This window comes from Talaromyces proteolyticus, assembly GCF_021365285.1.
Source record: "Talaromyces proteolyticus strain PMI_201 chromosome Unknown BGW36scaffold_8, whole genome shotgun sequence".
Classification (NCBI taxonomy): Eukaryota; Fungi; Ascomycota; class Eurotiomycetes; order Eurotiales; family Trichocomaceae; genus Talaromyces; species Talaromyces proteolyticus.
This window is the reverse complement of record NW_025764284.1, coordinates 1,529,098-1,551,244: the sequence shown is the minus strand read 5'-3', so window position 1 is coordinate 1,551,244 and position 22,147 is coordinate 1,529,098. Positions and strand designations below refer to the sequence as shown.

The 22,147-nt window shown below is 47.4% G+C and overlaps 11 protein-coding genes across 11 annotated transcripts; 5 read left to right on the top strand and 6 right to left on the bottom strand.

Moving 5' to 3' along the window:
• Window positions 1-495: 495 nt before the first annotated feature.
• BGW36DRAFT_382685 (putative Rho-like small GTPase) lies at window positions 496-1,492 on the bottom strand. The gene is made up of 4 exons (XM_046216579.1): window positions 1,323-1,492; window positions 1,029-1,260; window positions 850-969; window positions 496-794 (listed from the first exon to the last, which is right to left on the bottom strand). Exons 1-4 carry the CDS (start codon window positions 1,391-1,393, stop codon window positions 633-635), a joined length of 585 nt encoding a protein of 194 aa, XP_046070574.1. The 5' UTR covers window positions 1,394-1,492; the 3' UTR covers window positions 496-632.
• Window positions 1,493-1,730: 238 nt separating this feature from the next.
• BGW36DRAFT_299524 (pseudouridylate synthase 3) lies at window positions 1,731-3,617 on the top strand (the record flags this gene model as incomplete). The annotated part of the gene is made up of 2 exons (XM_046211541.1): window positions 1,731-1,909; window positions 1,982-3,617. 2 exons carry the CDS (start codon window positions 1,731-1,733, stop codon window positions 3,615-3,617), a joined length of 1,815 nt encoding a protein of 604 aa, XP_046070573.1.
• A 39-nt stretch (window positions 3,618-3,656) lies between these two features.
• On the bottom strand, window positions 3,657-4,610 carry BGW36DRAFT_202005 (putative phosphatidylinositol N-acetylglucosaminyltransferase). Its single transcript, XM_046209868.1, has 3 exons — window positions 4,108-4,610; window positions 3,848-4,050; window positions 3,657-3,788 (listed from the first exon to the last, which is right to left on the bottom strand). The coding sequence occupies exons 1-3, from the start codon at window positions 4,439-4,441 to the stop codon at window positions 3,696-3,698; spliced, it is 630 nt and encodes a 209-aa protein (XP_046070572.1). The 5' UTR covers window positions 4,442-4,610; the 3' UTR covers window positions 3,657-3,695.
• A 170-nt stretch (window positions 4,611-4,780) lies between these two features.
• BGW36DRAFT_361124 (ubiquitin-related domain-containing protein) lies at window positions 4,781-5,652 on the top strand (the record flags this gene model as incomplete). The annotated part of the gene is made up of 4 exons (XM_046214248.1): window positions 4,781-5,246; window positions 5,309-5,412; window positions 5,470-5,504; window positions 5,544-5,652. The coding sequence occupies 4 exons, from the start codon at window positions 4,781-4,783 to the stop codon at window positions 5,650-5,652; spliced, it is 714 nt and encodes a 237-aa protein (XP_046070571.1).
• Window positions 5,653-6,259: 607 nt separating this feature from the next.
• BGW36DRAFT_202050 (ribose-phosphate pyrophosphokinase) lies at window positions 6,260-8,277 on the top strand. Its single transcript, XM_046209869.1, has 3 exons — window positions 6,260-7,399; window positions 7,452-7,775; window positions 7,831-8,277. The coding sequence occupies exons 1-3, from the start codon at window positions 6,473-6,475 to the stop codon at window positions 7,885-7,887; spliced, it is 1,308 nt and encodes a 435-aa protein (XP_046070570.1). The 5' UTR covers window positions 6,260-6,472; the 3' UTR covers window positions 7,888-8,277.
• BGW36DRAFT_382673 (putative vacuolar ATP synthase subunit D) lies at window positions 8,098-10,074 on the bottom strand. The gene is made up of 4 exons (XM_046216578.1): window positions 9,796-10,074; window positions 9,653-9,741; window positions 8,703-9,598; window positions 8,098-8,637 (listed from the first exon to the last, which is right to left on the bottom strand). Exons 1-4 carry the CDS (start codon window positions 9,825-9,827, stop codon window positions 8,554-8,556), a joined length of 1,101 nt encoding a protein of 366 aa, XP_046070569.1. The 5' UTR covers window positions 9,828-10,074; the 3' UTR covers window positions 8,098-8,553.
• Window positions 10,075-10,388: 314 nt separating this feature from the next.
• BGW36DRAFT_298971 (nucleolar protein nop5) lies at window positions 10,389-12,309 on the top strand (the record flags this gene model as incomplete). The annotated part of the gene is made up of 3 exons (XM_046211487.1): window positions 10,389-10,513; window positions 10,626-10,786; window positions 10,841-12,309. The coding sequence occupies 3 exons, from the start codon at window positions 10,389-10,391 to the stop codon at window positions 12,307-12,309; spliced, it is 1,755 nt and encodes a 584-aa protein (XP_046070568.1).
• Window positions 12,310-12,543: 234 nt separating this feature from the next.
• BGW36DRAFT_382669 (uncharacterized protein) lies at window positions 12,544-13,636 on the bottom strand. The gene is made up of 3 exons (XM_046216577.1): window positions 13,474-13,636; window positions 13,261-13,413; window positions 12,544-13,176 (listed from the first exon to the last, which is right to left on the bottom strand). Exons 1-3 carry the CDS (start codon window positions 13,477-13,479, stop codon window positions 12,709-12,711), a joined length of 627 nt encoding a protein of 208 aa, XP_046070567.1. The 5' UTR covers window positions 13,480-13,636; the 3' UTR covers window positions 12,544-12,708.
• Window positions 13,637-13,664: 28 nt separating this feature from the next.
• BGW36DRAFT_382668 (uncharacterized protein) lies at window positions 13,665-16,190 on the bottom strand. Its single transcript, XM_046216576.1, has 2 exons — window positions 15,681-16,190; window positions 13,665-15,627 (listed from the first exon to the last, which is right to left on the bottom strand). The coding sequence occupies exons 1-2, from the start codon at window positions 15,972-15,974 to the stop codon at window positions 14,002-14,004; spliced, it is 1,920 nt and encodes a 639-aa protein (XP_046070566.1). The 5' UTR covers window positions 15,975-16,190; the 3' UTR covers window positions 13,665-14,001.
• Window positions 16,191-16,403: 213 nt separating this feature from the next.
• On the bottom strand, window positions 16,404-17,661 carry BGW36DRAFT_382667 (uncharacterized protein). Its single transcript, XM_046216575.1, has one exon. The coding sequence runs from the start codon at window positions 17,559-17,561 to the stop codon at window positions 16,545-16,547; it is 1,017 nt and encodes a 338-aa protein (XP_046070565.1). The 5' UTR covers window positions 17,562-17,661; the 3' UTR covers window positions 16,404-16,544.
• A 182-nt stretch (window positions 17,662-17,843) lies between these two features.
• BGW36DRAFT_382663 (uncharacterized protein) lies at window positions 17,844-21,836 on the top strand. Its single transcript, XM_046216574.1, has 3 exons — window positions 17,844-17,971; window positions 18,042-18,320; window positions 18,374-21,836. The coding sequence occupies exons 2-3, from the start codon at window positions 18,155-18,157 to the stop codon at window positions 21,679-21,681; spliced, it is 3,474 nt and encodes a 1,157-aa protein (XP_046070564.1). The 5' UTR covers window positions 17,844-17,971; window positions 18,042-18,154; the 3' UTR covers window positions 21,682-21,836.
• Window positions 21,837-22,147: the final 311 nt, after the last annotated feature.

Below are 22,147 nucleotides of genomic sequence, written 5' to 3'. Positions count from 1 at the left end.
TCACACTTTACTTACCTTTTGAGTGGGAGGGAATGGAAGCGAGAAAAGCATCATCCTGAAAAAAACCACGATTTGGCTATGATGGTATGAAACGAAGAGTTTTACGTTAATAGAGATTTCTTATCTGTTGCGAATTTTTTTTACCTATCTGACTGGTACTTACGAGGGAAAGATATCCAGATTGTCAATTTTGTTGGACAATCTGGGGGAAAGCCCTGTGCTGTCAGCTTCGACGAGGCGGACTTAATCGTTGTCTCGGGAAATCTCTATGTAATTGTCTTTTAAAAGGTCAAATCAAAAGAAGATATAAACCCATTTAACTAAGTACCGAACCTCTCTATTCATAAAAGTAGAGATGACTATGAATTGAGATTTGTCTGGTCGCTATCAAGACGACTCTCAAGCCAGCAACAGTAAGCTCTAGCATATGAAAACTGGGTGGAGTTTTTATGAAGTACTGCACGAATTGCCATGTAATCTAAAGAAAACGGACTGGGTTCATGATAAGTAATTTTATTGAGGTCTGTTTGAGTAGATATAAGCAAGTGGCGAACCCTAAGTTGCATCCATGAGCAAGTAAATATTCTTCCTTGGACTAACTACTTGGATCGAATTGATGTCTCGATTCGATCTCATATAATAGTACAGCCACCCTCGCTCTGGGCACCGCTCTCTATTGTCGTCATCGCTGCCATTTTTGCGATATCTTCAAAAGCTTCTGCTATGAGTTCTCCAGTAACAGCAGAACATTCAGCATAGCGGTCACAATGTAGTTCTTGTGCTATGCGACAAGCCTGCAAAATTTAGGAAAAGCTAACTCGAGATTTGTATTGTAAGCTTGGAACTTACCTCTTGTGGGTATATTATTTGATCATTTTCAGTTCTGAGATCTCGCTTTAAGCCCAGCATCATTACAGGAATTCTTTCACCAGAGCCGCTTTGAAAGTATCTGGTTATCTCACTCCGCCACTAAACTGCCGTCTTAGCTATATATAGTCACGTTGTGATTGTAATTAGAAAGAACATACCCCTTTTAAACTATCGAGTGTCGTTCTATCTGATATGTCATACGCGAGTATAACAAGATCAGGTCGCAAGGATGACCAATGCTGGTTCGGAGAAGCAGTGTCATACACTTCTACCCTGAAGGACTTCTTTGAGAAACGAACGTCATAGATAAATGGTTGATCATGATCTTTGAGTAAGGAAATCTCAAGCTCTTGGATGTTCTCTGTCAATGGCTTTGGCGCTTTCAGTCTCCTAGGTAATAAGTAGGTTTTAGTAGAGTTGATATGGAGGTGGTCAACGCAGAATGTACTGACGACAAGAAAGTTGTCTTTCCACATCCACTGTCTCCGAGTAGCAAAACCGTAACAGTTGTGCTATCAACCATGCTTTATTGTGTGCAAAATTGACACACTGTGGTTGTGAGTACATGCGATACATCTGGGAGACGAGGACTTCGCGGCGCTTACTTTACCATACATTAATTACATACAACCCCCGCGGAACCAAAAATTTACAGATTTTAAAACAGCGAAAGCTCAACCCGCTTGTTTTCTTTCTTCCTCTCAGGCCTTTTCTCTCCTTATTTCCCGCTTTCAACCTAGGGGATGTGGAGTTCTTCTCGGGTGTTACTGACAAAAATTTGCGTCCAAGGAACCTTTTCGCGTTGTGCGAATCGCAACTTCAGCTCGCAAGCTTCGTGCTTGTCACGACGACGAAAAGCTATGGCTCAACCTTTGACCGAAAGCCCTAACTACGCGAAATGGAGTACTACGAGTCTGATTAACCGTATCACAGAGCTAGAGAGTCAATTAAGGGATCAGAAAAATCAAACGACCACCCAAGCCATTTCCTCCGCAACAAATGTTCTACCTATACCAGCAGTACCCGGAACAAATGAGCTGTCGACGATATCACAACCTCCACAACAGATGCCTCAGTCCGATATACCTACGCGCTTAAAGACCAAAAAAAGTGAACCGAAAATATATAGAGACATCGATCCCTCGAAATACCATACTCGCCACATCGCGCTAAAGTTCGCCTATCTCGGTCAGCGATACAACGGGTTTGAGCATACGAATGGGAATAAAACCCCATTGCCAACAATCGAGGAAGAAATATGGAAGGCCCTTCGTCAAGCGCGTTTCATATTTCCTGCATCGTTAATGGAGGACGACGTTGTGCCGGGCCGCGGTTTCAAAGGGAGTCGAGTATACACACTGGACTGGGAAGACTGCCAGTATTCAAAGTGTGGACGGACTGATAAAGGTGTCAGCGCCTTTGGACAGGTTATTGGGGTCAGGGTTCGGAGTGCACGTCCAAAAAGGGAGCCGAAAACTACGGCTAGTTCAGTAGAGACTGCTACTGGTACAAAAGGAGTATCAATTAATTCTACTAAGAATATCACACCGCCTCAAAGTGCTGATATTAAAGAGTCTGATGCAGGTGATGAGGTGGACGATAACTGGGACGATATTCGAGACGAATTGCCATATGTTCAAGCACTAAACAACATCCTACCGCCTGATATCCGTGTGCTGGCCTGGTGCCCTCATCCGCCCGCGGATTTTGATGCCCGTTTCTCATGCCGTGAACGACAGTACCGGTACTTCTTTACACAACCGGCTTTCTCTCCCACCCCAGGAAACCTTGGTTTTATTCGTAGTGCCGCGCAACATCGAGGAATAGCCAAAAAGAAACTCCGAGAGGGCTGGCTGGATATCGAAGCTATGCGCGAAGCCTGCAAATATTTTGTAGGAACGCACGATTTCAGAAACTTCTGCAAAGTCGATACTAGCAAGCAGATTACAAATTTCAAGCGTTTCATCTACCACGCAAGTATCGATTTGGTTGACCCAAGATGTCACCCTCTTGGTCATCTCGGGACGCCTGAGTTTCGCCCTTCTCAAGACATAGCCGAATTTAAAGACGAGAAGTCGATAAACGAAGATTCGCCATCAACTCCACTAGTGTATACATTTACACTCCATGGATCGGCATTCTTGTGGCACCAGGTTCGCCACATGGTTGCCGTTCTGTTTTTAATCGGCCAAGGCGTTGAGTCGCCTTCTATCATCCCGGAACTGTTGGACGTATCAAAGAACCCACGTAAACCGACGTATGATATGGCATCAGATGCACCGCTTGTTTTGTGGGACTGTGTTTTCTCGGACCAGCAAAGCGGTAGTAGGGAGGATGCATTACAATGGGTATACTGTGGTGACCCTAGGCAAAGTAATCCGTCGCCTGGGAAAGGTGATAACAAATTTGGCCCACTTGGGTTAGTTGACAACCTGTGGTCACTATGGAGCCAGCGTAAGATGGATGAAATTCTTGCGGGAGCACTGATGGATCTGGTCGTTAGCCAGGGCGAGACCAATTTTATCCAGAACGAGCCTCCAAAGAAAACATCTAAGAGTCAGAAAATTTTTAATGGAGGCAATGAGGGGAAACTCGGCGGCGTATATGTGCCTATAATGCAAAAGCCGAAAACAGACACAGTGGAAGTGCAGAATGCAAGGTACAGTTCGACGGCAAAGTATATTGCGTTTCAGGAGCGAAAGGCAGCGAAGTTGAAAGAGCAAGATCAAGAGAACGGATCAGAATAGCATTCGTATTATAGAATTTAGTTCCCGCTCTCTCTGCCCTCGTTTTGGAAAGTTATAGTCGTCTCAGTACTTGGCGAACTACCCGGGTGACGGCCCTGATTTAGATTCGTAAAGGCAATGACGAGCGCCACGCCAGACTTCCTCAAGAATCTTGCGCTTGGGTAGGATGTTCTACTCGCTTTATATTAGTAGAGTTTGGAAAACTCGAGGGATATCAAGTTTGGAATTACCGGAAAGACAACCACTACATCGCCTTCGCCTTCCACGATAATTGCTAGGTAGAAGCGGACTTCGAATCCCTTGAAAGCTTCGTGGATCACAATATCTTGAATTTGTGTGGTCGGGATGAATCTTGTTGCCGCACTAGACCAGTACGTGGAAGAGGACGTGGAAGTTTGAATACCAAGCCCACGGATAACCAAAAGGGATTCCTCTGCCGCAGGATTAGATCTCGACATTATTGTACATGAGTTTCTGTAGTTATACACACCAGTATATCCTTTTCGCCAAACCAGATATAATGTAACGGCACTTGCAAGAGCCACGATCGAGTAGGGATAATGGTCTGCAACCCTACAGGCCGTGGCTCCAGTCTTGGTTGACCACCATTCTGTGGGAATCCCCCAACTACAGTCTTCGGCAAAAACAGAGCGGCGGAGCTTTGTTATATTAACCAGGAGCACTGATATGAAGCCAAGCGCTTTCAATAGAACCTCGACACCGAAGGCAAGCATTGCTGGCCATGTCTGGCGAGATGGAGCATTGGAGACTGTAAACGAAGCCGTTGTTGGCGACGGGCGCCTCACGGAAAGATGGGCTGGCATTGGGACGGGAGAGAAACGGCCTGCAATATGTATGCCAGCGGCATCCTTTAGCACGGAATCATGGCGCTGGAGGAGGTCTGGATGGACATGTTGGGTGAGCGACTGGAGTCTGGTAGTAGCAGCGATTGGCTTGATTGAGGCTACAAAGGCAAGGGGCACTAACAACAGCTAGTTAGTTAACTAGTTAACTTTGGGTCACCAGTAACACTTAAGTTTGTCGGACGGGTCACGTGTGCGGAGCTATGCGCAGCTGCTTTTTGCCTGGTCACGTTGTTGTTGCTCCTTCTGTATTTCCCCTCGCAACTGTGCCTCCTGCACTGTGACACCCCAGCACGCACTATGGCAGGTTCGCGTTCGCGGTCGCGGTCGCGGTCTCCTCGATCCGACAGCCGAAGAAGGAGCAGATCTCCCGATCGCCGTCGAGATTCACGCCCAAAGAACTCGGGTGGTTTTCGCTGGAAAGACAAGAGACCGCGAGATGACAGGTACAGAGATGGGGATCGCAGGTTGGAACGGGGATATCGTGATCAAGGACGCCCTCGTTCTCCTGACCGGTATCGAGGGTCAGGAAAATATGACGAGGTCGACAGACATGACGAGCGAGATAGAAGGCGCATGCGCGATGAGCCCTCGAGCGACAAAGCGCCCAAGGACAAGGATGAGGACAAGGATGATCGCAAGGCTAAGAAGCCCAAGGAAAAGAAAACCCCTGTGCCCCAGTCGACCGAAGAGATGATAATTGTGCATGTGAACGATCGCTTGGGCACCAAAGCTGCCATCCCGTGCCTGGCTTCGGACCCAATAAGTTAGCATCCTCTATAAACCTCGACCTTTATACTATGCGATGCTAATAAGTTCCATATGTAGAGCTATTCAAGGCACAGGTTGCTGCTAGAATTGGCCGCGAACCGCACGAGATATTGCTCAAACGCCAAGGTGAACGCCCATTTAAAGACCAGCTTACGCTCCAGGTTAGAGACCCGAAAGACCTTGATATCAAGGCTTCATGATGGACTAACGTTTTGAAGGACTACGGCGTCTCGAATGGTGTGCAGATTGATTTGTAAGCTCTAATTTTCTCCCATATTGCTTTTTCTTCCAGCGCATCCATCCATCCATCCATCCATCCTACAGTGGACCGTACACTGCGCATGCTACACAAGCTAACAATCCCTGCAGGGAGGTTGACACAGGCGATTAGACCAGTATGATCTATATATTGCAATAACTTGTTATCCGCCCAATCGAAGGCTTCCAGGAAGTTGCTACGAGTCCAGTTGGCTGAGAAGGGTTGAAGTGCTGCGATGAACCTCGGGTGGAATCGTTGACCTTAAATGCCAGCTCGCTCGCCTGGAGCTGGATTACGAGTTCTCGCGCATTGTCTTTTATCTCTTTCTCTCTCTCTCTTTTTCTCTCATGTACCACTATCTTTATGGCGTGGGTGGACAAACGTGGCTACTGGAATTCATTTTTCATCTTTCCTGTCCATATCTTATCATCTCACACAAAGTTGCTGTCGTAAGGCTGGCCACCCCAACACCTTGCTAGGCGCTGTCTGCAGGATGCGTCCAGCAGGCGGCGCAGCCATTCCCTTCTCTTTATGATTGCCAATGGCCACCGGCATTCATCATTCTGACATTGGTGTTTCACTCACGATGGCGTGGGCAAAACAACGCGGGGTACTTGCCGGCGCTCTGGCGCTTTACCCGATCGGGGCTCCTATTGCTGGAAAAAGTATGAGCCAAGACTGACAGGCCGTTCCACTCCGCTGGAATTTCTCAGCTTGACCGAAGTCGCTCGCAATCATCCTCCCCATCCCAATGCTCTTTGACTGCACTTCGCCCTCCACCACCATCCCCGGCCGTCCCCTTGCAAACCAGCCAGCCATGATGATTTATTAAAGCTCCGTGCCTCGAAGTTTTCTGGTCGCTTGGCTGCTCCCGAGACCGTATAAAAATCCTTTCGCCGCCGACCGTTGAGCTATTTTTTCTCTCACGTGCACCACATCTCTGAAGGCGCCGGAAACAAAAAATGGTTAGAAACATTGTCGTCATTGGGGGCACTTCCCACCCTCAACTCACTCGCACCATCTGCAATCACCTCGGTGTTCCAGAGGCAAATGTCCTTCTCTCCAAGTTTGCCGTCGGCGAGACTCGAGTCGAGATTCAAGAATCTGTCCGAGAAAAGGATGTCTACATCATCCAGTCTGGAGGGGGGAAAGTCAATGACCATTTGATTGAACTCCTCATTACAATTTCAGCCTGCAAAACTGCGTCTGCGAAGAGGGTCACTGCCGTTCTACCTCTGTTTCCATATTCTCGCCAAAGCGATATCCCATATAACAAGACTGGAGCTCCTTTGGTCAAATCGTCGACTCACCAGCCGTTCACTTTCGACAGCATGCCTTCCACACCGCACCCCAATAAGCCGGAAAGTCAAGGTGTGTACAACGGCGTCGACAGTTTACAAAAAAGTCTTGCAAAAGCTCAAATAGAAACAGATGCCAACGGATCCCCAGTCAAACGACGCCATATTGCCAACGGAGGAACACGCAGTGACACTCTTGACTCAGTTCAGTCAGATGTTAGCATTCCCAATGGGGTGAATAATGATGACAATACAAGCATCTCCGGCTCCTCGATCAAGGGCCCGCCTGCCTTTGAACCCCGTCCTGGATACCGGCAATGGGTTGCGCAAGCAGGAACTCTCGTTGCAGACCTTCTTACCTCTGCTGGAGCTGATCATATTATCACAATGGATCTACATGATCCCCAATACCAAGGATTCTTCGACATTCCGGTTGACAATCTCTACGGCCGACCATTGCTCAAGAGATACATCCAACGTCATATCTCGGATTTCAAGAATTGCATTATTGTTAGCCCAGACGCCGGCGGAGCTAAGAGGGCCACGGCCATTGCTGATTCGATGGGCGTAGAGTTTGCATTGATTCACAAGGTGAGTAAATTCCATAAATCGCCCTTCAGACCCAAGATACTAAATCTCGCAGGAACGACGCCCAACCAAGATCTCCGACAGGCAAAATGCCACTATGATGCTAGTTGGAGATGTTAAAAACCGCACAGCCATTCTTATTGATGACCTGGCCGATACCTCAAACACAATTACACGAGCTGCAAAGTTGCTCAAGAAAGAAGGTGCTGCAAAGGTATATGCTTTGGTTACTCACGGCATTCTCAGTGGCGATGCTATTGATCGTATCAACGCAAGCTCCTTAGACAAGGTGGTCGTCACCAATACTGTAGATCAAGACGACCACTGCAAGCGTTGCCCTAAGCTTGAAGTCCTCGAGGTTGGTAACGTGTTCGCCGAGGTAAGTTATATCATTATCTTCATCACTTTTCGATCTCGCTAACATCTCATAACAGGCTATACGACGTGTCCATCATGGTGAAAGCATTAGCGTGCTATTTCAATATGACTAGTCCCACGTGCCTTCATTACATACTTCGAGTTAGCGCTTTCCAAATTCGAAGCATCCTAGTTCTCAATTCTATGTTATTCTAAGAATCAACAGAATTATAGAGAGCGCCATCGTCTTTTACAAGCAAACACTCCAATGACATGACCAAGTGCTGGTGTCTTTCCCAAGTAGAATCTTGGTTTTGCTTATGCATTTGCATACACAAATTCACGTTTTTTTTTTTTTTTTTTTGAATTTTTGAGTTTTTTCATTTTTCATTTTGGTGCTGGGCTTAATGATGAAATTTCAAAACCGACTGAGTTCGGGATCCATGTACAAGTATTTGAATATCAAACAACTACATTTTTTATAGAACGGGAGAAGGGACTGGTATCTCCTTAGTTCGAGAGATTACATTGCAGTCTGAAACATGTTTTGATATGAATGTGGAATATGCATGGGAGTGTTGCTAGTGTGGCAAGTGCATGTATGATGTAACATCTAGCTATCATGCCAGAAGGAAAAACACAATAAGATTTGTAAATACATTAGAATAAAATTTTCGATTGTTAACGCCGACATACATACAATGACTCATAGCAATTCCCAGGAAACTTCAAGGAATCAAATTTGGTTGAGATAAAGGAGATGTAGAATGTAATATAAGCCATGGGGCTCCGATTGGAGCCTAAAGAACGGAGATGTAGTTTCCTATCCTTTCCTTCTGGTGTTGGGCGATACACTCGGAGATCCAGGTGACGTTACGAATTTCCTGAGAAGGAGTTAAATGTCAGCGTGTTCTCAACCACCCATCTTTTGGATAGTGAATGGCCTTACCTGCTCCCGTAACCTCACCCAAGCGTATACAATAGACACTGTGAACTGTCGTGTAAATACAATTTTGCACAGCTCCATTTCCTTCTGGTAAAATAGATCTTCTAGGCTCTTCCCATCGGCACTCCCTCCACCAGCCATGTTTCCAATGCCGCCGCCACCGCCCTGAGCTAATCCGACAGCATCGAAGAATGTCTTGTAATCACCTACTCCGCTAACGGCAAGAGCAACATTCTCCACGTCATCCGCTCTTGAGAGCATCAAGGAGCCTTCAGGATACAGTTTTCCAAATTCTGGGTAGAGTTTCTTCCGCTCTTGCTTGGATAGCTCTGTTCCGAATGAGTTCAGGGTAATATTGATTGCTCGGCGGTCAGCTTCGAACTCGAGGATCTCTGACATCGCCTCTTGTGTTGGGGTGCCTTTAAATTCAGGGTTTGTGGTGACAAATTTATAGAAGTCTTCTAGATAGTTCTTGTATAGTGTGTTCCGGACAATCTCGATATTCAGTTCGTCCAGATCGTGATGGCTTAAGCTTCCTTTGAAATATGGCGCCAGCGGTGTTTCCACGAGCACCGAGTTGTAAAGCTCTTCAATGTTGGTTGCGACACACAGAACGGGCATGGTCTCGAACCAGCCCAGAGGATGGCAACGCTCAAGTAGTTCACGAGTATCTCTTTCATGTAATGTGCCGGTAATTAATAGTGCCACGTTATCGATCATGTATCCGTATGTCAGGTACTCCATGAACTTGGCGAATGAACCTGTTGCCTGGGCCTGGAGATAACGAAATTCGGCAACCAGCTTCTCGGTCATCTTGCCTGCAAGAGCGGAGGTGGAAGGGTTCGGAGGCAGCGAGGCAAGGAAGTCTCCGTATGCAGGGCCGAGCTGGAGCTTGACATCTATATATACAGTCAGACAAGGTTCAACCTTCTATGCGTGCCAGATAGACAGACCATCTACCGTTTCACATTGGGTCAAGTTCGCATAATGCTGGCTAGTGAGTAGGCTGTTTCGGTATCCACGAACGATACCTTCCAGGTACCTGGAGATGTCAGCATTGCAGCCCAGAATGTGTCGGTGGTCAGTATCATCTTACCCGCCATTGACATTAAAGAACAGGCCTTCCATTGTGGCAGGCTTGGAATCGAGGGAGGGTGTACAGGAGAGAGTGAGGCTGTCCAGTCAAGAGCTCCAAACAGCAACGGCGGGCACGAAGCTCCACGGGTTACATAAGCCCACACTGGCCTTTCTATTCGACGGACTGTCAACCGTCACTGCTACGCCCTCAAGTCTCAAGTTCGACCACCATGATCACTAAGGCGTCCACATAGTCAAGCACGGTCAGTACTTAAATATCCTTTCATGTTTCCACAAGATAGAGAAATAAACTAACTCCTGTCCTTGAATGGAATGAAACTGGCTTAGATATAGACAGAGTCACATGACCAATTGCTAGACACCAGTCCATAACTGGATTAGCGTTATGCTCCGCCGGCCGCCAGCCACTCACAGCCCGTATCGCTTTTTACCGCCTCGACCACCAACTTTGAAATTTTTGAGCAGAAAAAAAAGAGGCAGAGAAAGCTCTCCCACTCCGTTCGCCGCGCTCCCCTCCCGACGATACGGCTCTTGGTTGCGGTCTTTCCATTTATACAACCATTGGATTCCTGGGAGTCGCTGTCATTCAAAATGACGCTTTTCATTCTCACCGAAACCAGCGCAGGTTATGCCCTGCTAAAAGCCAAGGACAAGAAACTTCTCAAGCGTGATGATATCGCTACTGAAGCCGCCACTCCTGAGGGCATCTCCAATTTGTAAGTCTTTCTCTATGGCAATTGATACTTGGGTCGAGCAAGACGTCTTGTTTCAAGAGTTTACGCTTCGAAAATTTTTATCGTCGGGTGGCAGTTTCTAACAGCAATGCAGGTTGAAATTGAAGAACTTCCAGAAATTCGACAGCGCCTCCACAGCACTTGAGGAAGTGTCTGCTATTATCGAAGGGAAAGTTACCCCTCTTCTCGCTGGTCTCCTCGACGAAATCAAAGATGAGAAGAAAGTGTCTCTTGCTGTCGCCGATCCCAAGCTCGGTAGGTTCCTTCAGATACCAACGGCTGCTCGATCAATGTTTTAACAGCTATTAGGAAATGCCATTGGCAAACTTCCCGGCCTTGATATCCAGCCCATTGCCGACTCCTCTACTGCTGACATATACCGTGCAATTCGCGAACATATTCCCACTTTAATTCCTGGCCTTGTCCCTGCAGATATGTCCGCCATGGCTCTTGGTCTATCGCATTCCTTGGCTCGTCACAAGCTCAAGTTCTCTCCCGATAAGATCGACACTATGATTGTTCAGGCTATTGCACTTCTAGATGACCTGGACAAGGAATTAAACACATACGCCATGCGCGTGAAAGAATGGTATGGCTGGCATTTCCCTGAAATGGCCAAAATCATCAACGACAATATCGCCTACGCTCGTGTGGTTTTGAAGATGGGCATGCGGACAGATTCTGAAAACACCGACCTTACCGACATTCTTCCAGAGGAAATCGAAGGCGCCGTAAAGAATGCCGCTGACCGATCGATGGGTACAGAGATCAGCGCCGAAGATCTGGAAAACATTCAAGCTTTGGCTGAGCAAGTTGTTGGATTTTCTGAATACCGCCAACAACTCGCAAGCTACTTGACGGCCCGTATGACTGCCATCGCCCCCAACCTTACAGCGCTCGTCGGTGAGCTCGTCGGTGCTAGATTGATTGCCCACGCGGGTAGTCTGATGAGTCTTTCTAAGAGTCCCGCTTCTACTCTTCAAATTCTGGGTGCCGAAAAGGCCCTTTTCAGAGCTCTGAAGACAAAACATGACACCCCTAAGTACGGTCTCATCTACCATGCGTCCTTGATTGGACAGGCCACTGGCAAGAACAAGGGTAAAATGGCCAGAATTCTAGCTGCCAAGGCCTCTCTTGGTCTCCGTGTTGATGCACTCTCCGAATGGGATGACGATGTCACTGAAGAAGACAAGGCAGCTCTGGGTACTGAAGCTAGATATAACCTTGAGCGCAAATTGGCTGCCATGGAAGGAAAGCCCTTGAAACCCAGAGGTGTTAACATTGCACCCAATGGCATCTCAACTCAGCCCAAGAAGTTTGAGATCAACGAAGCTCGAAAATACAATGCCGATGCTGACGGCTTAACGGGGAATGAGGAGCCTGCTGCTACTAAGAAGTCCAAGAAGGAGAAAAAGCTAGTCGAAGAGGCCGAATCTGAGAATGAGTCTGATGAGGACGAGGAAATGGAAGATGCCGAAGATTCGGACGAAGAAGAAGAGCCAAAACCCAAGAAAGAAAAGAAGGACAAGAAGAGTGATTTGGAGAAGCTGGCCGCTAAGGCTGGTCTCAGCGTGAAGAGATATCAACGAAAGCTTGAACGTGGCGAGATCTCTTTTGATGCTGCCGGTAACCCTACCGCCATCAGCAAGAAGGATTTGAAGAAGGCCAAGAAAGAGGCCAAGAAGGCCGCCAAGGAAGATGGCAAGAAGCGCAAGAGAGATCAAGAAGATGGCGATGACAAGGCCGAGAAGAAGAAAAAGAAGAAGAGCAAGGAATAGACGAAAAGGTGCTTGCTGAAAATGTTTTTTGCTTCTGTATGATATCTATCTTCACCCCTTTGATATTCCTTTTCATTTCTTTTCTTTTTCTATATTGTGACATCTTCTGCTTTGTTCGGGTGGCATTTGCGGCGAGATTTGTGGTTCCTATATGGCGTAAAAAGGGTTCCCTTTTGGCATAGGCGAAAGTACTTAGCCGGAATAAAATTTGGATTTCAGTTCAAGATTGGCTCTTCTTAATTCTCGATTCCATCTGAAAGTGGTATTTGCAGTAATAAAAACCGATATCACTAAACACAGCCGATATTACTAGAACACAAACGCCTCTGCTATGCTAGCTATACCACTTCACTTTAATAAAAACAAACTCAGAGTACCACAAAATTTCATACGCCTGGGTTATTCCGCACTGCCCAATGTCTTATTCATAATCCTGAAGATATCCTCTTTATCACCTTCCTTCAGTCTCGCACCCAGTTCTTCAATCACGCTCTCAATCAAGACATTATTACTATAAGCATCATCATCTTCTTCCCCTCCCTCTTCTTGATTTCCATCCTCATCCACCGCTACTTCGCCCCTATCCACCTCCATAGAATCTGCACCGGCGTTCTTGTTTTTCAAGCCTACGCCGAGGTTGATCATCATCATGACTTCGCCTTTGGTAAGCCCGTAGGGTTTGAGTTCTTGAAGGAGTTTTCGAATTGCGTTGTCTAGAGGTGTCGGTTCTGATGGTTGTATGTAAGGCTGTTGCTGGTCCGTGGAGGGCTGTTGGAAAGTATGTGTTTTGGGATCTTGTTGAATGTCATGCGTATAGCGAGGATAGTCCAAGAGATGGGGAGATATACGCTCAACGTAGTTATGTATCTGAGAAAGTATTCAGTATTATTTGTTCGCAATACGAATATGACGCGCAGGTCTTTTCTGAAAGAGGTGCTTTTTGTAACTAACCTCAGTCACAACAGTGCAGTGGTCTCTTAGATCAGGTTTCGGGTTGAAATGTCTCGCGCCAGGAGGCGCTTGTGGGGGTTTTCGAGGCGCATTAGCGGTAAGATAGGATAGGACCTCGATATTGGTCAGAGTTGCCGTTTGAGGGTCGACAATCTGAATAATATGTCGGTGTCAGCATGTTCTTCGATAGTGTGGTGGCGAGATCTTATGAACCTTCATTGTAGATGGGGTGTCTTTAGCTTCAGTCGACCCCGGAAAGGTGAGAAGACAAGAGGAAAGCAATTATAAAGAATTTAATCTTTTAAATATTCTTTCCTTTCTTTGCGACTCTCATTGGCTTCAATTTCGTAGTTGGTCGATGCCGAGCACGTGGATTAAGCGGAGTTAAGAATTTTTGCCGGCAATATTTCATGCTCTTTCGTGGGGTACCGGGCGGTGAGATTGAAAATGAGATATAATTGCGATTTATCATGCGAATTTTTTTCAAAAAAATAGTAAATAGTAAATGCATTCAAATAAACTCTGCGCCTTGATAATGATAATGGAGACTATATACATTTTTGAAAGTCAAATTTGGGCTTTGACTGTTCTAAAGGGTATCCGACGAACCAACAGCTTGGTGAGCTATTCAAAATACAATGGTAAAGTAGTATACAAGAGAAACAGAGACAAATGCTAAGCTCAAGATAACAAGAAAAAGACGAATTCCAAAACACTCATCGTAATTGTTTAGAGTAAGAATCATTCGTCATCCTCATCCTCTATGCCGAGCAAATATTTTTCTATTTCCTCTGCTTCCGATTTGGATTCCCCTAATTTGACATATTTTGGGCCTTTGCCTGCCATTAGTTTGCCCCATAAGTTGTAAATCGGACGTTTGTTGGGTTTCTCTTCGCCCCAGGCTCCCAGGCCATCGCCGAACACTGCTTCTTCATGCCCAGAACAGAGGTCCTTGAAGCTCATCCACCCATCGTTAGCGAGCCACATTCCTCCCTTTCTCCCGGGATTTTTCAGCACTTCGGAGGCTCCGAGGGCTGGATGGGTATGTGGTTGGACTATGGAGGACCGCACATGATTGCGCAGTAATGCACGAGCCCAGGGATGAAACCACGCAGTATTCCAGTAGTCTTGTCGTAGTGCTAGGTCGTCATTTGTATGAACAATAGCAGGCACTGCTGCTGTTTGAATATATGTTGCTAGTGGAACATCATTCCACGTAAAGTTCCAAGCGGGAGGGAGCACATCAATGCTGGTGTTGAATGCTGGCCGTACAACTTCACCAGTGCCTGGCTTTGTTTGTTTAAAAGGATTCGAAGCGCTTTGTTCGATATCAAGAGGCAAGTTCAGCCGTACCTCCCTAGGTACTCCGTGTTGTATCTGCACAGAAGACACTTTTCGTACATCCCGATACTTCAGCCATTCTATATCGGCTGTTGCCTTTCTCGTGTTGAGGAAAAGTTGGCCCTCATAATCAAGACTGATGCCAAATTCGTGCCAATCTCCTGGTTGTATGCGGGAGCGTACGTTCGTAATGTTGGACGCATCTGATATGCCGACAGAGTCCCCAACCCACTCTTTGAGACGGCTGATTGATCGCCTTCTTGCAACCTCCCTAGAGTATTCTTGATTGCCGTACATCTGTGTCAAGACCGTTTGATCGGTGGAGTGTATAGGTTGCTTTTTCATATCTTCCAGTACCCTTTCATAGAGGGGGATCAGATTTGAAACTTGACCCATCACAACACCTGCGTCAATCCACCGTGGTCTATTCTTAGTGCCATCACGTTTCTTGTCCGTCTTTGGTCCGTAGATGTCGGGTGGTAACGGAGACTGGGGTACACTGGCGCAGGCGACGCTGTCGGTTACGTTCAAGGAGCAATCCTTTCGAGCCGCAAATAGCACTTTTTGGGTATATTTCTGGACCAGTTGTCTATTATCGCCCTCTCCAATGTACCTTGTACCGTACTTCCTTTTTAATCGGTCATTATTTCGTCGATACAGGTCTCTATAGCGTTTGATGAGGATTTCAGGCGGTAACTGGAACAGAATGTCGTCGTTATCTACAACCAGAACCAGATCATGTTCAAAGACTCGCCCGTTGGTCTTCAGAAAGAGGAGGATCGATTCCACTTTCTCTATCATAACTCCATCGTAATCAGGAGACTTCTTCGAAGATCGGCGAGGTTCGGGATTTTGTTTCAGGAGGGTCATTGGAGGATAGTCTAAAATCATTGCCGACGTGATGGTGCGACATAAATGAACGTTTTTGGGTTGCGCGGATAGGAGAATGTGGAAATTGAAGTCGTCTGGTAAGCCTGCATCTTGAATCACAAGGGACGAGCCCTTGAAAATGTTGAAGGAGCGATGCTGGAGGAGGTTAGTGTCTCACGTTGAAATGGAGTATTCTTGGTCCAACATACCCTCGCAAAGCTGTAGGATAGCAGGCATAATAAAAGAAAGAAGACTCCAACAAGGTGGGAAAGGGGCCTGGAGGCGCGTAAACGCCGTAGCGATTGTAAGGGTTGTAGAGACCGGAGAGACCGTAGAGAAGACTGCAGAGAGGCTCGGGAGGGTAGAGAAGATCGCAGAGAGGCTCGGGAGGGTAGAGACAGAGAACGAGGGCTTGGAAGCTTGGCCGCTAGATGGACGGTCCTTCTCCATAGAGATCTAGCATGGCCGACGGCTCGCTGAGCCTCCCAATCTATTTGTACCATGTTGAGAGGCTGGAACGAAGAGAACGACGCACCCACACCCCAGCGAAGGCGGTTTATTGGAATAAACACACAGAGGTGTAATGAATGGACATTTTCCTGCCTGGTGTGCAAGAGAAGAAACGGGGGGTGGGCAGGGCGCAGGGCGCAGGACAGGTCTGGACTGACTCCTGATGCAGGCGAAAACAGCAGTAGGCAAGTTCAGGAGTTCAGTTGCAGTGACCGAGGGTGCTTGCGGAGAGAATCTAACGTGGCCTCGCACGGCGGGGCGAGCTGATTGGGGGAGGAATGCAGGAGGCGGCCGGCAGCGTCTCGGCGCCATCGGCGACTCGACGAGAGCAGCCCAGCGTGGGGCCGCCGTCGTTGCATCGGGGAAGTGGTCCCTTATCAGATAGTGTGATACAGTATGCTGTATGTTGTGCGTCGTGTGTTGTTTTATATTACTATGTATGTGATACAGTATGTTGTATGTTGTTTATATTACTACGTGTGCGATACAGTATGTTGTATGTTGTGTGTTGTGTGTTGTTTTATATTACTATGTGTATCTATCTCATTATGGCTATACGCATACTACTCCAGGTACATCTCGTCGCGGATGCGCTGGAGGTTGCGAAACAGGCCACCTCCTGGGGCGCCGTGGTCGATGCTTGCTGGCTCGTCTGCGATCTGGTCCCTGCCTGTCGTGCTCGCCCGTTGCCCTTCCAGAGTCCTGCGTCGATCGTCCACAGTCTTTGCCAGGCCATCCAGAAAGCGGTTGCGCGCCTTTTCTTCCGACGTGCCCTTCCAGACATTTCCTAGACTGCGTAGGGTTTCAAGGCGTTCGGTGGCCGCAGCCAACCCGGCGTCTCCGCCTCCATTGCTATCAAGTAGCTCTGATATTTCCGCCCGTAGCTTTTTGGCGACTTCTTGCCCTCGCTCCTCGCGACTGTAGCTTTCCGACCCTGGTTCTGGCGCGGAAACAGAAATGAAAGAAGACGTCAACGACAGCTCTGATGGGGGAAGCGGCCATTCCATCGCGTCTCCAAACGTTTGAACCACCTCTTCCAGCCGCCCGCGAACCTTGGTCAAAGTTCGCAGCTGTGTAATAAAAGGCGGTTCTTTCACGGTGTCGCCGTCACCATCTGCAATGTCGTTTTTTTCGCTTCCATCGTCCTCTGCCGATGCTTCCCTATCCACCCCAGGGGCGAATTTGACAATGTCCTCGGACAAATTCTCGGTCAGTGCATCTGCGAGGCTGATTGTTTCTCCTCGTAACACTTCCACTTCATATGCAAGCCTGCCGCCGCTGCGCAGTATTTCATCGGTAAGCTGGGTCAGTATGTCGGACAATCGGACATTCTGCGAGCCCAACTGAGAGAGAAGGGATTGGATGCGGGAAGAGAGGTCGGTCAGGGGCACTGCTCCTGGAGATTTGGAAGCATGGGGCTGGGAGTTGGACAGCGTCAAGGGCGGGAGGGTATCGTTCAAGAAAGCGGCCGGGTCGAACGAGGAATCTGTAAAGGGTCGCAGGGACGGGTCTAGATGGGATTGTTGAGCAGTGGTGGCATGTCCGCTGGCGCTACCGGCGGCAGCAGAAGACGCTTGCATAGAGAGGGAGAGGAAGAGGGAGAAGGAGAGGAGAGAATGATGATACCAATGAGTAATGAAGAGTCATGAATAGCAAGTAATGCCAGGTGGAGCCGGCCCGCCTCCCCGCCTCAGGCTCCCAGGCTGCCAGGCACCAGCGCAGGGCAGGCAGGAGGAGGATGCGGGCGCCGCCACACGCCAGCCGCCCTAACCCCAAAAGAGCAGGCGGCTTTCCTGTTTAGGACTGCTATACCTGCATGGCACAGCGCAGCCTGCCACTTACTGCGCCGCCATTGACTCACAGGTACACAAAGAATCTTTCCTTCTCCTCGTCGTTTCTGCTTCTGCACTGCTGCTTTTGACTCTCCATGAAGTGCCCATCATCTCATCGTGATGGGCGGAATCTGCCGGCAACTGCACCACCGGAACTTGTATGCATGCCATGTTTATTATCTTCGTGTCATTCCCATATCATCGTTGACGTCTTCTCCCCTCCAGCAGGCACCTTCAATCCGTGACTCGCAGACCGCCCAGCCTCTGCAATATTTGAAAATTGAAATTATCTGATATATCGAGTCTCGTAGTCGCCTCGCCTCGACTCGCTCCTAACCTACATGCCTCGAAAAGACTTTCTTCGAGATCTGGAGAGGGCCAGGTCGCCTGGCTTATTTCCAGGTCTGCACGGAATACGGCTTGGAGATGACGACGAATCAATCTCTTTCTCGTTTTCCCATTCACCTGAAACCGATCTGCCACTAGAGTTCCAGGTTGTTATATCAGGTAAGCGCAGACAACCTTCCAGCTAAGCAACAGCATGCTCATATTGGCTATAGATCTTTCCGAGTATCCAAAGTCTCACCAATACCTAATTTTCTCCACGTCAACTACCGTGCCGCCTGCTGCTGTCGATGTTCTTGACGTTGTTCGAGTTGCAGTCGCAGGATCTCCCATCCATGATCTCTTCAACATGGTGAGCGATGCTTTGAGAAACGTCCTTTCTGCCGACATACTTCAGACCACCGAAGTAAGCCAAGATTCAGAAAATGATGAGGTAGATTGGGATGCTGCGGATTCTGACTTCAGCGTGGAAGCTGCCTGGCAAGATGATTCGTTCGATGAGGACCAGCAGTTCTTTGGTTCTGTGCGCACAGACACAAAGAAATCCGAAAGCCTTAAACAAGATCTTCGTGCTGCGAAGAAAGCAGGGTTTAAGGTCGGCTACCTAGGCAAGTTGACAGGGTCAGTCATCATCTCAATTTCTTGTCGGGTCTCCAAATTGGGCATTTCAGACGAGGCAATGCAGGCATGGAGCGTGGAGCGCACTCAATACTTGGTGGTATTGATTCGCTATCCAAGTGGATATGCCAACTTACAGCAAGTACTGGAACAAAAGAGGAAAGGCTTGACTACTCAGGTCCAGATGCACGTTGGTCTCTGCTCTTCGTACAAACCCACCATGACGGAAGCCTTGGATGTATTTGCTCGCTTCAATGGCATTCCTACTCCGCAAGGGCGTGATACTTCCGAATCTCATGGCTCCCAGAAACTGGTTCCTCTTTTCATCGAAATGCCGTTGAACTCGCTGCTCAATGAGCGATTGCTCAAGATAATTGAACTAAGATATCAATATGCCTTCTCATGGTCAGGGGCGGAGTTATTTTTCAATAACGCCCAGGGCATGATGATAGCCCCAGAAGATTTTGGAGGTGACGAATACACATTACCAGATGATCGGAGTGCCTCGCTTCCAGAAATTGTTCAGGCAGATCAACTCTCTGACGCTGCAAGTCCAAATGCATTGTCTTTCCCCCTAATTGCCATGCAGTTTACACTACGGCATTTTGTGAAGTGCACTGAGTTCTGTCTAGTTTGTCATTGTAAGATGGATGCAAACTTCGAAGCCCTTAAGCCCTACGTCTGCTCAAAACCTTTATGTCTTTATCAATATATGGCACTTGGCATGGGCCCCAGTGTAGACTGGGAGATTCTCAAGCAGCCCTATGTAATTGACCTACTAATAACCTTTGCGTATTCTAGCGCTGCTACGGGAAATCTTTCTGATTTTCCTCATGGCCTTGGAATCATGGTGCCTGGAAGTTCAAAGAGCACTTATTCACGAAAAGGAAAGTTGCGATTATCAGATATGCAGCTCACAATCACTTCTGCCTTCGAAGATAAAACCTTCCTGAGCCCCGGTAGATGGATTGTTATGAAATCATCTCCTCAAATCTCTAACGATATATGGCATTTTCGAGTTGAAGATACGCTCAGTTGGCCTTTGGTCTGTCTTTCTCAACCAATGGTGCATGGAAATATCCAGCACGCGTTACCAGTCTCGACAAATCAAGAATCGTTAGAAGTCAATTTTGCGGTATATGACCAGAATTTCGACGATATCAAGCAGGATAAAGACAAGTGCCAAGCAATCGCGACGCTTTTGGATACATTGCCCGATGTGATTGCGATGAGAGATTTTCTAGAGTCCGCGCCACCGGGTTCTAGGGAAATTCTGGCATTGTGGAACAGGGTTTCTAGTTCTGCGTTTGATCTTTTAAGATGGGTTGTTGCATCCAATAGATCATGTATAATGCAGGATGGAGATCTAAGCCAGATCAAGGGTGTTAAGTCAAGTCCTAATTTGGTATCTGGAATGGATGGCTACTTGCAATTTAGATTTGCCCAAGGATCTCCCGATAAAGAGGAAAAGTTTATGATGGCTGTCACGGCCAAAGCCCCTAAGATTGATCGAAAGTACCCAACTATCTTCACATGGCACGGAAGTCCACTTTCGAACTGGCATGGAATTATCAGAGAAGGTCTACATTACAAGAAGGTGACAAACGGTAGAGCTTACGGAAATGGTGTTTACATGGCTCAGCATTTTTCTACATCTCGGGGCTACACCCAGAGAGGGGACCAGGGATCGTATTGGCCGAACAGCATACTTAAAGTCCAAGGTGCGATATCACTAAATGAAGTTGTCAACAGCACAAAGGATTACGTCAATAGCTCTAGTGGCATTTATGTTGTCAAAGACATTGAGTGGATTCAAACACGATATCTTTTTGTTGAATGTCAGCCACGTGTCGATCTCCTAAAGGACTCACCTTCATATTCAGAAAGTTCGATTAAAGATTCCTCGATAAAACCGAATTTTTATCCACAAGACCCAAAACACGCGGCAAACGGACCCAAAGGCCGTACGATCGATATCCCCATGACCGCTTTGGGCCAGCGCCGACGTCTCCTAGTAACCCAGCTTCTACAGTCAGCCTCTGCTACAGTCAAATTAGGAGAAAATAAGGAAGATGTAATACTGGCGGCCTCCAGCGAAGACGATGACTCAGCAAGCGTAGCCACTTTGAACGAAGATCTAACAGTATTGCTTTCGGATTCAGAGGACAGTGAATCACACCTAGTAAGCGATTACGCTGGGGATTCTGAAGCAGTGGCCCAGACGACGGGATTGGAAAAGACAACTAAAACCCACAAAAGCACCCCTTCTACCGACTTTCAGCCTGGAATGTTGACTGAATCATCTATGACGCTACTTGAACCTCCATCTTATGCTACTACCTTAGCTACCAAGTATCTCCAGCAACAACTACTGCAAACACTGAAAGTGCAGCAGAAGAACTCATTGGTTGAATTGGGGTGGTACATCGACCCACAACTTATCAGCAACCCATACCAGTGGATTGTAGAGCTACACTCCTTTGAACTCACACTTCCATTGGGCCAGGACCTGGAAAAGACAGGGATACAGAGCATCATTCTTGAGATGCGTTTTTCTCAAAATTATCCGATGTCACCACCATTTGTTCGCATTGTCAAGCCTCGACTGCTTGAATTTGCCCATGGTGGTGGTGGTCACGTTACCGCAGGAGGCGCGCTTTGTATGGAACTACTCACGAACTCTGGCTGGTTACCGAGCTATTCTATGGAAAGTGTCTTGCTTTCTATTCGTTTTGCTTTGTGTTCCACTGAACCCAAACCAGCACGCCTTCTAAGTGGTCAATCTGGTGGGCAAAAGGGCCGAATATTTGAATACCCAATCCAGGATGCTATCTCGGCATATGTTCGAGCATGCACCGCACATGGATGGGAGGTACCGAAAGATTTCTCTACCCTAGCCTGGTGAATGAATTATGGAGTGGGGAGCGTTGGAATTAGCTTATACCTACAACGAGCTATGGGGAAGGTGTTTAACCGGAATGCATTTAATTTATGAGACTAGGAAAACAATACCCAACCAGTTTAGTTACTTTGATATCTCGGGTTCCTCGTACACTAATATTACAAAAGTCCGAATATAGTACATCAGTTGATGTACTGATAATTCCTGCCTTCATCTGCATTTATACTAATTTATGTCAGATCTGATTAGACATCCTGGACATCGGAGGGTCTTCCGTAGATAATGCAAAAAGTTGAAATACTATTAGTATTGATCTGGGGAGGGCTTCTATACCTCATCCACTTTTGTGGTGCTATGTTCAAGCTTTTGTCGCCCTATTACACAATGAAACAAAATATGACATGGGGCAGGTGCCAACACCAATTTATCGCTCTCTAGAATTACGTCTTTAAGAGTAATGACACGGTGT